Genomic DNA, 12,746 nt, shown 5'->3' with positions numbered 1-12,746 from the left:
CTTTTCTCCCTTGAATAATTTGTTAGTTGTACATTCTTTTAATATGATTACCCTGAAGATAACTTCCTTAAAGGCAGACACTTCTATTTCTTTGTTTTTCTGCAATGCACAATAATTCAGAGAATCCAATAGATGTTTGCAATAAATTCTTCTAGATTTGTTTTATTCCATTAATATTTTTAAATAACTTGAAATATTTTTATGAATACAGTGTTAAATAAATTATTTTGACTGTTGTTTTTAGAATCACACCCAGAAAATTTGATACTGTCCAAGCATCCAAGAGTCACAAAAGTGGAATTATCACCAGTGATGTTGGAGACTTAACTTTAAGCAAGAGGGGAATACGGACTTCATTTACATTTAGGAAAGTGAGGCAAACACCTTGTAACTGTAGTAAGTATACGATTTTGTTTTTACCATAAAATGGAGTAAGTCTGGTATGAAAATCTATTAAAGTTCCATCGAACCAAGGAGAGCTTTGTCTTAACTTCTCTAATGGCATTTGCAATATTCTGCCTTATGTTGTACTTACATATAATTTTCTTAACCACGCCCATTAGAGTTCACATTTCTTGAAGTACCACATCTTGTTCATCTTTGTTTTCCCCAAACATAGTACTTGAGTGTAGTTGAATGCCAAATAAATATTTTATTTATTAAAGTCACAGTTGAATGTTACTGTTATAGGATATTAAAATATTCCTTGTACAAAAATAGGTTTTTTTGGGAACAGCTTATCAGGTTTCTAAATTATTTCTCATTAACCCAACAGGGAAGTTGGAGGTGATGAGTTGTTCTATAGTAAGTAGATAACTCTAGGGAGATAAACAGTGGTTTATGTTTTAGCCAATTGGGAAACCTAGAAAGGAATAAAAGAAGTGCTCAAAAACTTGTCAAGAGGATGCTATTTTGAATTATCTGTACAAGTACATCATGACCTGTATATCTTGGATTCAGTGAATAAAATCCTTTCTATTTTATAAATAATATTTTATAATGATAGTGATAGTAAGTTCCCTTTTGTATCCTGGGGCTTTCAATTATGGGCAATATCCAGCAGTAGTTTTTGGATTTAGTCATAATCTTAAAAACATGTAAAATTAAAAACTCTTATTATATCTGCACGATGTTATCCTGATAGAAAACTTGAAATCTCTACATTTGGTATCTTGATTTTAGTGAAACTTAAAACAAGTTTTTGCTTCTTTTGCTAAAAGTGTTATTGAGGCCTTAAAACATTTAGTTTTCTTGATCAATTAAAAATGTTTATTTAGTGTTTGAAAAGTGTTTAACACTGCCAGTGGCTTTATAAGGTATAGAAAAATAAAGCATGGCTTCTGTTCTCAAGGAATTTGAAGTTGAAGAGACAAGCTCCAACTAAATGTAAGGGATGCTATAAGAATTAAATGTAATTAATATAAGGGATGCTATAAGAAGCTGATTGTGTATTCAGTGTACAGGTTTTTTTTTTTTTTAAGGTTAAGACCGTCTTTTGGATACTTTTTGTCAAATTTTGTGGGTTTTTAAGTGATAGGAGTTGCTCCTCCCTTTAGAAAACTTAGATGTTCGTAATTTCCAAGAGAATAAAATTTTACTAAAACCAGTTTAGGATAATTATACTATATATTGTAATGTAATCATAATTCTGTAATCATAATGTAATCATAATTCACGATGTAACCCATCTATTTTCACGTGTATGTTTTACCCCAAAGCTTGAGAAAGCTTGAGGCTTCAAGCTTTCTGGGGCTACCCTTTTCTTAAATGTCCACATAAAATGTTTGGTGCTTTACTTCATACGTTAGTAGGGGCTACATATTCCTAGTCCCATTCAGCTTTCTCAAGAAAGCTGGCATTCTTTAGGTATAGATATATGGAAAATTCCTGAAACTATCAATGCTGTGGCCCAATTCTTTGCTGCCACATGATTTCTAATTATTGCTTTAGTCTTGTCTGTGGCATCTCGGGAAACACTACTCCTTCCTTTATTCTCTAGAATACTATCCGTAAAAAGATGTTGTGTGTCACAGACTTTGGCTGAAGACAAAGGGAAATTATAGCATAGCAGAGAACAAGCAAGGATTTAAAATGGCCACTAGACATTACTGCAGAAAACAGGGAACAACTTCAAAATTAATTTGAGACATTCTATTCTAAATTTCCTCTGTCATCTCCCTACTTGGTGGTGGTCTCCCGTTCCTCATTCTGTTGAAGGAGGCAACACAGTGTAGTCATTGAGAATGTGGGCTTTAGAGTCTCCACTGCCTGGGTTCAAATCCTGGCTCTATGACTCACTGTCTTTGTCACTTTGAGATCATTATTTAACGTCTGTGCTTCAGTTTCCTCTTCTGTAAAATGGGTGTAATAGTACCTATCTCATAGTGTTACTGTGAGAAGTGAGACAATGTATATAAACTGCTTCAAGTAGTGTTTGTTAAATATTTGTGATTACTACCAAGTGATACCTTGCTTCCAGATCTTGTTATTCTTCTGAGAGTTCTGGGGTCCCCAGAATTTCTATCCCCTGTACCTGTCAAGAGAAAAAACCTAAAAACTCAGCTGAATTTCTCCTAGTTAGGCCCGGCCCATCAAGATGCTTTTCTGAATAAGACCCTTTATCCCGAGATGAAATAGCCATCTTCATTAGAACGCAGATGCAGAATTGCAGTCATATTTTGTTTTAGGTGAATTTTTCCTCCTTCTTTTTATAGTAGAGCTCTCATACATGTAATTGGACTTGGTAGGTAATAGCTATTCTTTTAACTGATAAATCAGAGCCTACTTACCCCTAGTCATCAAATTGGGATTGATTTGCTTTTTGTTTTAAGAAAACTTGATACCTCATGAATCATTTGGATAAAAATGCAAGGTTTATATTGCCTTCTTTTTTCCTTAGGTTACCCTTTGGTCTGTGACAGCCAGATGAAGGAGACTCCCTCATCATTTCCAGAGAGTGATAAAGAGGCCTCACAACTGGAGAGAGAATATGTCCATCAAGTTTATGAAGAGATTGCTGGGCACTTCAGCAGCACGAGACATACCCCTTGGCCACGCGTCGTGGAGTTTTTGAAAGCTTTGCCAAGTGGCTCATTAGTGGCTGATATTGGATGTGGAAATGGAAAGTATCTTGGTGTCAATAAGGAGTTATATATGGCAAGTAACTGTTGCTTCTGGCTTTGTTTTCAATGGTGGTTATCACTGTCTTTCTCATGATATAATGCTGCTTTTTTAGGTCATTGCAGAAAAGTTATAACCAACAGATTGAAAATTAATGAACACTCTCATTCTTTTTTATTCCTCTAGAATTTATGGGCATGCCATTGTTTGTAATTTTTTCTCTCCCTTTAGATTTTGCTGTCTGAGAAGATTATTTTATCAGTAAAACTACCTTATATTTATAAAACTCTTTACATAAAAAGGATTTTTATAGAAACCATTTTCTTTGCTTAGATCCTCCTAAATATAAGAAAGGTAAGGTAGATATTTTCATCCATCTTTTATAAGTGAAGAAACTGAGGCTCACAGAGGTTATGTTACTTCCCTGATAGCGTATAACTAGGGGCCATAACTGGAACTTGAACCCATGCCTCTGACTCCAAGTCTAGTGTTCTTATACTCATAGTAGGAAAATGTAGGTTACTGTTTATTGGTGTCTTACTGTTGAGGAAACTCAGACTCAAATAGATTAAAAACTTTGACTAAGGGTACAGTGCTAGACCCAGGATTTAAACCCACTTCTGTCCAATACCAAAGTTTCTATTTCTTGTTGCTATAATTCTCTTTTTTATGCGCCACTTTTTTTTCTGCTGTCCTAGGAAGTCGGAAGTTCTCCCTGTGCTAGTACATTGTTCTAAATACTCATATCAACTCTCCTCTGTGAGGACTGGAGCTCCCCTTTCTCAAGGTTAGGGCAGGAAGGACTAGAGTAAGGGAGGGAGAGAGAATGAGAGCAGTCTATGTGTATGGGCTATTGTAGTATGTCAGGTTGCTTATAATCTATTTTTTGGCTCATCCTAGACGTTGTGCACCTACATGAAGAAAGTTGCCACTGCAGTTGAGGAAAGGTAGAGTTCATGCATTTAGATAAAAGAATAGCTTTTCATCAAGATAAGACATTAGTATTCATATATTGTCATCATGTTTACAATTAAATTTTAGTTTATAAAGAATAAAGTCTAGTGAGTTAAATTTGTTCATGTTAAAAAGGAAGAAACTTTTTGATGTGCCACTTAAAATCACAGTTCTAACCATTGTTCAAAACAATGTGATAGCTTCTGGGGTTTTAAGGTACTGTACAAAAATGTCCTCAGTAAGCTCTGCTTTTGCACTTTCTTGATAATAACCCATGTCTTTATCTAGTTAGGTATCATTTGTGACAGTGAAACTAGGTTGAAGTCAACTTCACTGACTTAGTCATAATGATAATATTTTCCTATTACAATTGAGAAAAATGATTGCTTGATGAACAGGTAATTGAACCAAAAATCTGAAGAAAGCTGATTCAGGAAGGAATATATTTAGGATTGGAAAGTCGCAAGCACGCTCCCTGTTCTTTATCCGCATTCGTTTTCTCAGCGCCAGTGTGCGTGTCGCCCTTCCTGTCTGTCCTTCCCAGAGCCTCCTGCGTTGTCTGACCTCTAGGGAAGGCTTGGTAAGTGTTGGTTCGACGAATGAATGAAAACTGCTTGTCTGGTTGGAGTTCTGGTTTTCATTATTCCAAAAATGGAATTATGTATTAAAAAAGGGAAGCTTGCTTTTTGAAGCTGCTGAGGCTCCAACCTGGATAGAGAAAGGATTCTTGAGTGTATTTTGAGCAGCCATCTTTAAGCATGAAAATCTGTGCATTTCTTGACCTTCATGAGGGGATGTGACCTGAGACGTTCATTCTGGGTATTCAAATGTAAGATAGTCTCAGAATCTAAAAAATTATTAATATCACTTTACATATGATTTTCTTAACAAAATGCATGTTTTAAATACAAGCTTGGGCTCTTATGGAAATAGTTTTATGAACTACTTTTCATTCCTGTAAGAAGTGTATGTAGGGAACCTGTTCTTATCTGATCTGGACTATGCCTGAGCTTGCTCTTCTCTTTAATTCACAGTTCCTGCATCCTGGCTAAGAACCGTTTCTTTTTCAGACTTCTTCAATTACTCTTCATTTCTATCAGCTAGCTGCTGGCTTTATTTTCAGAGTTAAATTTTATAAGCAAAGATTTTAGACCTTCAAGAGACTTACTGCTTTTATAGATAATACCAATAATAGATGAGATGTACGTCCCAAGAGCTTGGCCTGGCTCATTCTCTGAGTGATTTTTCTGTGCATTGATCTCAGAGCACGTTCAGTCCAAATGTGTTTCTTAGATAAATAATTACTTACTACATGGTATGGACTTTCTTGGTAACTGTAAGTAGTTGAGATTGCCTATATAATAATAATGTCAGGAGTCTGTAAGACTTGAAGATCTGTCAATGTAGGCGTCTTTTGTACATTTCTGTTTTTGTTTGTCTTTTAACTGTTGACTACCCCAGTAAAGGAAAGGACAGAAAGGGAACTAATAAAGTCAAGCTCCTGCTGTGTGCTAAGTGCTGTGCTGTGTTTTCTCACATACATAGTGTGAGACTGATGCTACTCTCTCCCTTTACAGTTCGGAAAACTGACGCTCAGTCGGGTTATGACATGCCAAAGGTTAAATGGTGTCAGGGCAAATATTAGAGCCTCATCTCCAACTCCAGAGTCCATACTCTATGGCGCTCTGCTCACAAAGGCCTTAAAGGCCAGCTGTGGTGACAGAGAGCACAAGGCTGTAAAGTCAGACATGGCAGGAATCATGTCTGGTTTTTTGTCCACTTACTTGGCATGTAATAGAAGCTTATTAATTTTGTTTGTTTATTGAATGGTGAGGAGCAAATGTATGAATTCACTTTCAATTTCTTACATGAAAACCAGAATATATATAGCACTTGGTTCTGCAGCCTTGAAAGAAATGTGACAACCTCAAAATGGGTGGGCCTTAACTCAGATTAAGATACCTTTAGGATACGTGGATTTCTCTTTGTATCTAGAATCCAAGACGAGAGTTTTTTTCCACCCCTTCTTCCATATGGTGCTAATAATTAACATTTGCATAGCACTTTTATGGTTAGTGAAATATTTAATATACATTATTTCATTGATTTCCATATTAACCCTGAGAAGTCGGTATTTTCATGAGTAAACAGAGCCTCTGAGATGTTAAGTAGCATTCCTAGGTTGTTCAGCTAGTTATTGCTGAAGCCAGAATTCAAATCGAGAGTTTAATATGCTCTTTTCACTGTACTTTACTGCCTTTGCCTTTCTCTGCACTTTAAACTGTAGATTGCCAGTCTGATTTTCCTATAATTGCATCTTTCCTTAATAGTTTTTAAAATGTTGTATTTTTTTTCTAATAGATTGGCACCTGAGCTAACAACTGTTGCCAATCTTCTTTTTGTTTTTTTTTGCCTTTTCTCCCCAAATCCCCCCAGTAGATAGTTGTATATTTTAGTTGTGGGAGCTTCTAGTTGTGGCATGTGGGACACCACCTCAACATGGCCTGATTAGCAGTGCTATGTCCGCACCCAGGATCCGAACCTGTGAAACCCCAGCCTGCTGAAGTGGAGTGCGTGAACTTAACCACTCAGCCACAGGGCCGGCCCCTAAAATGTATATTTTTAAGAAGTAAAATAATGTGGCTACAATTCAGAAAATGGATGAAAGGAAAGGTATTCTCCTGTAATCCTAATACTGGTTTATTAAACCAGTATATTGTGGGAAATATTCTTCCAGTGTTTTTCCTATAACATTTTTATATGATGATGAATATGCATATAATTTGGTAACTCATTTCTATCCTTTAATATTTTCATTTTTATATGTAGCCTTATGTAATTCTTAAACTTTATAATATTGTAAGAGATGGTTGTTACTTTGACACTTGGTTGTGTTCAGTTTGGCACTATTATACTAACGCTGTAGTGAACATGTATGTTGAGAGACAATGTGGCAAGAAGGAAGAACATGGATGTTTGAAGTGAGAAAGACCCAGGTTTAAATCTCTGCTCCGCCAGTTAACTACTGTTCACCTCGGGGCAAATTACATATCTTCTTTGAGATGATGGTGTTCCCTTATCTGTAATATGGTGATAATAACACCTAACTCAAAGTGTGTTATAAGGGTTAAATACATTAATACGAAGAATCTGCTTTGCTACGTAGTGGGTACTCAGTAAAGGGCAATTTTATTAACCTGTTTAGCTTTTCCCATATTTTGGATTATTTTCTTAGGATAAATTTTTGGAAGAATAATTATTGGGTCAAAAGTTGTGAACATTTTTGTTTTTTTAAAAAATGGCTTGCCAAATTGCTTTTTTAAATTAGTTGAGCCAATTTATACTGTCATCAGCACTTTATGAGAGTAGATTTTATCATATTGCTATCACTGTGGTGTATTTTTCTTTTAAAATATTTTTGATACTTTAATAGGAGAAAAATGGAACCTTGTTTTAGTTTGCACCTTTGATTACTAGGTTGAATATTTTTTCATTTTTACCTGTACTTCCAGAATTGCATATTTAATGCTTTGTTGAGAATTTAAAAAATTATGTAGAAGTAAAAGTATGCATTTTAAGCCCAACCAATGTGTGTTTTTATGTCATTGATCTCCATGCAACACACAGAAATATGTAGCTTTACATGAGTCCTTTACTGGCTGTGAGTATTTATGCATAAGCTATTTTCTGTCCTGTAGTTGATATTATGCAGCATTGTTTGGGAGAATTTCAAATATGTGGTGTTATCTTTGGTATAAAAACTTAAGGGAATTTAAAAATAGAAGGGGATGAGAAAAAAATAGTGATGTTTTGACGGTAGTATATGGAAGACTCAGGCAAAATAATTGACAAATGAAGGTACTGAGCCAGGCATGAGTCAGGTCTACACGAGACCTGGCGCTTTGTGACTGCAGTTGCCCTGCTCCGTTTCGCTGCTGAAAAGGAGCGTTCTATACAAATAACCGTAAGGGCCTGGCAGGAAGAAGAGGGGAATTTTCTCTTGTTTTGTTTGGCTGCTTTTCTCCTTGTTCTGTTTTATCTGTGCTTCTCAGATAATAACTTTCCTCCTTTGAGTAACTATCAAGCTCTGTCTCTGGGGATTTGTTTTATACGCAAGTTGAATTTCTTCCTTTTTATGTTTAGCAAGATATAGCCATGTGTCAGAATCCGGCATACTTGACACTTCTGATTCCGTGAACTGAATTTTATTGTAACAACAGCTGGCGAGCACAAAAATATAATATGCATATTATTTGAGTGGTAATATCTTGATATTGTAACTCTTGGCTTAGTGGCATAAAATGTTTGTGAAAATTAAGTAATAAGCCAGTTATGTGTCTTACACACATAAAGGGAGCAATTAATTTTGAATTGTGCCACTCTTGTTATTAATGGGTCCTTAGTACTTTTCCATCTTAAAATATGTCAAAGGGAAATTGCTATACTTTACCTCTAGCTTGGCACCTTTTATTATACCTCAGAAATTAATGCAGCTCTGGGATAGAATATAGAAACTGTTTAATCCCAATTAGAAATTGAGCAAATTCATACTAAGTATGACTAGCATGGCTGTATAATTTAACTCGGTAAGAATTGTTTTGACATGAAGATTCGTATTCTTTATTCTCAGATGGACTGAGGGAACCCTGATGATCAATGCTCATTCTATCACAAATTCAAATGAGTAAATATAAGCTTGAGGTGGCTACTTCTCTTTGATGAAATCTACTTATACGTTTCTTTTCTCTATTGTAGAGATTAGGTTAAGAAGAAATATCTGAGGATAATTATTAATTAGTGATTTAACACATCTTAAATGTTAAATTTAGGATATTTAATATTTCTCCCCCTCCCATTCCACTCTTAATTTACATGTGCACATTGCTCGTGCTCTCTCTCTGTCTCTCTCCATATATATGATATTTTTAGATCTAAACAGTAAAACCGTGTACAAAAACAACAAAAACGAAACTAGAGAGAAGATAGGCAGTCCTAGCCCCCAGACTGTTCCCACAGAACCGGACACACACGTTAGGCACGTTAGGCCTCACCTGCTTGGGGAAATGAAAGGATGTTGCTTGCTGCCTTCAGTGCTGCCATTCCCATTGCATGGTTTGGCTATACTAAAAGGTTTAATTAAATAGCATTTCACAAATTTCGAATTCAGCACTTTATTCTTGATGTATATTGGTTAGGTGTTTAGCAGAACAAGACTCAATAGCTTTAAAAAATGAAATAAATTATTTCACTTTTTAATTTTTTTGGAATTTTGTTTTCTGATTGTACAAGTAATACATATTGAAGAGTATAAAGAAGCATGAAAAAAGATCAGCCATCCTCCTGCTCTCTTGGCCAGCACAGTATGGTTTATACAGTAATGAGAGATGCCTTAGATCCTCTTATTTAGAGCTCCCCCTGAAAGAATAAACATCTATATTTATGGGATAATTTCCATTTTTAAATGTGTGATATTACAAAAAGATCTAGATTCTGAATGGTGATCGATTAGATGCCGATTAGGACCTCCCATTTCCACCACTGTCATTTTTATTCAAGTCATTTTGTTTCCATTCATTAATTTGAGTTCTGTTTGATACCTATTAAGGTAATAAATGCTGCCCTGTGAATTATATATTCCGACTTTGTACTGGTTGTAAGAACTGATAATATCGTGATCTTAAACCATTTCACAATGAATATAAAATCTGTCTAATAACTTTATGGTAAGGATTAAACCCATTGGTCTTCATTTCCCATGACATTTAAACAAGATGTTATGAAATTCTTTCACTTTCTATTATAGATTGGTTGTGATCGTAGCCAGAACCTTGTGGACATTTGTAGAGAGAGGCAGTTTGAGGCCTTTGTCTGTGATGCGCTGGCAGTACCAGTCCACAGTGGGTCTTGTGATGCCTGCATCTCTATCGCTGTTATTCACCATTTTGCCACAGCAGTAAGTATTGTCTTTCTCCCTCTCAGAACTTGTAACTAATGCGGCAGGAAGTGTTCCCGGATTTTACTGATTTGGGAGCTATTTTAGCTTTTCTTTTCTTTCCATCCTCTTTTCTTGCTGTCATTTAATTTTCCCCGTTCGTTAAGAAAGCGCGTGGAGTGGAGATGAACTGCATGGGAGCTGTGCTACTGAACAGAGGCCCGAGGGGACGGCCTGCTTTTGTTGTTGTGCGTTCCCGCCTTTTTCCTGTGCTGAGTCTTACTCATCTTTAGATGCCTTCTTCAAATCCCAGAGTCACAGAATTTTAGCTGTAAAAGACTTTAGGGGATCATCAGCTGAGGGCCTCTTGATACACTCTCTCCTCAGCCTTTGAGCCCTTTCTCTATTTCGCTTTCTCAGCTTTCTCAGTTCTCACTCTCATCCATGACGTCTGAGTCTCACTTCCTTCCTGTTCTGTTTTTCCTCTGTTCCTATTCTTTTTTCAAAACTCGACATATTTATATGTCACTGATGCTTTTAATTAGTCACATATGTTCCTAATTTTAAAATAATTGAATTTAATATTTTACATTTTCTTATAGGAAAAATAATCTTATTTTTCCTGGGTGTCAGTGGTTTCTTCCCCGATCTAAGCAATAACTTTATAGATTACCCCGTGCCGGAGTCACTGGCAGTCTCAGTAAACCTTAAGACTCTAACTGAATTCAAAACAGAACAGAATGGAAAACCTCTCTGCCTCTATTTTATTAACAGAAATAAAAACTTCCTTTCTCCTGTTTCTTCAACACTTTTTTTCCCTTTAATCAAAAACATAATTCTCCTTCCCTTTTTTTTTCTTTTTTGCTTTATGTAACATATATTCTTAGATTTCTTTGGGCTGTTCATCTTAATTGAAAACAGTCCCGTAGTCAATTATATTTCCCTTATATCCTATCTGTATCTCCTCCTGGTTGATAAATGGCAATATTTTTTTTTACTAGGCGCGTAGAGTGGCAGCTATCCAAGAACTTGTTCGACTCCTGAGACCTGGTGGGAAGGCGCTCATTTATGTCTGGGCAATGGAACAAGAATATAATAATAAGAAATCCAAGTATCTCAGAGAAAACAGAGTTAGCCAAGGAAAGAAAGAGGAGATCAACAGCGATACATCAGTGCAAGAGTTGCTTGTGGAGCAAATGCCTGTTGTGGGCAACCAGGATTCAGCCTGTTCTGTCCCTTCCACTAATGATTTTCAGAAGGGAGGATGTGATTCGAGGAAAGTTACTGATTCCAAGCTGCCTGTTCACACTAACAGGACATCTTTTCATTCCCAAGACTTACTGGTTCCCTGGCACCTTAAGGGAAACCCTGGTAAAAACAAACTTGTTGAGCCATTTGGTCCGGTAGGATCCCATGACCCGAGTCCTGTGTTTCATCGTTACTACCACGTGTTCTGTGCGGGAGAACTGGAAGCTGCCTGCCAAACCTTGAGTAACGTCAGCGTTCTGCAAAGCTACTACGATCAGGGGAACTGGTGTGTGATTCTTCAAAAGGTCTGAGTATCTCTATGAACGTATCACATACAGGGAAGAAATGCTCAGCTTTTTTTTAAAAAAGAAGACTAAATTAACTGTCTTTTTAGTTAAAGAGAAAACTTGTGGAAAAGTACCAAAAGAGTGCGCCTGAGACAAATTTGGAAGTAGAGATTAGTTAGGAAATGTTCAGGCTGCTACTGTTGCTGACCTCATTTTATCCAGAAATGTAGGCTTCTCCTGTGGAGAGGAACAGCGGTGGTTTTTAAAAGTGATTGAAGTAGTTTGTGAAGTATTTGGGATCCTGGGGTAAGAGTACAGCATTTTGAAGATAAACTTTTGTTATAAAATGTTACTAAAGGAACTAAATCATGTAGAATCTTAGTGAATTGATGATATGACATTTTAATAAAGAAAATATTCCTGTTTAGCAGACTATTGTCTGAAATTTTGTCTGTGATTGTTAGCTCTGTAAAATTATAGACGATAACCACTCTATCACCACACCTTACTAGCACAGGGTTTGATTCATAGCAGGTGCTCAGTAAAATTTGAGTTAGTCAGATGATACCCATATGTTAGTAGGAGCTTCATCCAACAAATACTTATTGAAGCCCTACTGTGTACCAGTTACTATTTTAAGTACTGGGAGGGGAGCAGGGAACAAGAAAGAACAAAGCCCTTGCTCTCATGGAGCTTATATTCTAGAAGGGAAAACAGACAATAAGCAAATAAATAAATAGATACTGTGTGCCAGATAGTGATAAATGCCATGGGAAAAACATAAAACAGAAGGGAGTTTTCACTTGGGAACAAGAGATCATTTTTTCCTTCCCTTCTCCCCACAGTGCCCCAATATGTAGTTGTATACTCTAGTTGTAGGTCCTTCTGGTTGCGCTGTGTGGGACACAACCTCAGCATGGCTTAGTGAGTGGTGCCATGTCCGTGCCTAGGATCTGAACCAGTGAAACCCTGGGCCACAGAAGCAGAGCATGTGAACTCAACGACTTGGCCACAGGGCCGGCCCCCAAGAAATTATTTTTAAAGAGATGAAATAACCACTAATCCTGACTGAAGTTTATTACCAAGAGTTAATTGATATTTCTAATGCATTGATCTAGGTGCTAAAGGCAACCCAAATATGCTCTTTTAACTCCTTTATTTATTTTTTCGCTGAGGAAGATTAGCTGTGAGCTAACATCTGCTGC

General features: G+C 36.4%; 1 protein-coding gene across 6 annotated transcripts in view; it reads left to right on the top strand.

Annotated features, from left to right (window-relative positions):
- Nucleotides 1-11,973, top strand: part of ALKBH8 (alkB homolog 8, tRNA methyltransferase) — a 53,074-nt gene extending 41,101 nt beyond the window's left edge. For all 6 annotated transcript variants that reach the window (XM_023644739.2, XM_001500933.5, XM_005611548.4 and 3 more), the window contains 4 exons: nucleotides 245-396; nucleotides 2,900-3,156; nucleotides 9,878-10,027; nucleotides 11,008-11,973. In XM_023644739.2, coding sequence (XP_023500507.1) covers nucleotides 245-396; nucleotides 2,900-3,156; nucleotides 9,878-10,027; nucleotides 11,008-11,565 — 1,117 coding nt within the window. In that variant the 3' untranslated portion in view covers nucleotides 11,566-11,973. The remainder of the gene's footprint in view (nucleotides 1-244; nucleotides 397-2,899; nucleotides 3,157-9,877; nucleotides 10,028-11,007) is intronic.
- Nucleotides 11,974-12,746: the final 773 nt, after the last annotated feature.

The sequence above is a fragment of the Equus caballus genome, chromosome 7, assembly GCF_041296265.1.
Source record: "Equus caballus isolate H_3958 breed thoroughbred chromosome 7, TB-T2T, whole genome shotgun sequence".
Taxonomy (NCBI): Eukaryota; Metazoa; Chordata; class Mammalia; order Perissodactyla; family Equidae; genus Equus; species Equus caballus.
The sequence above is the reverse complement of the archived record's forward strand: the minus strand, read 5'-3'. Positions and strand labels throughout refer to the sequence as shown.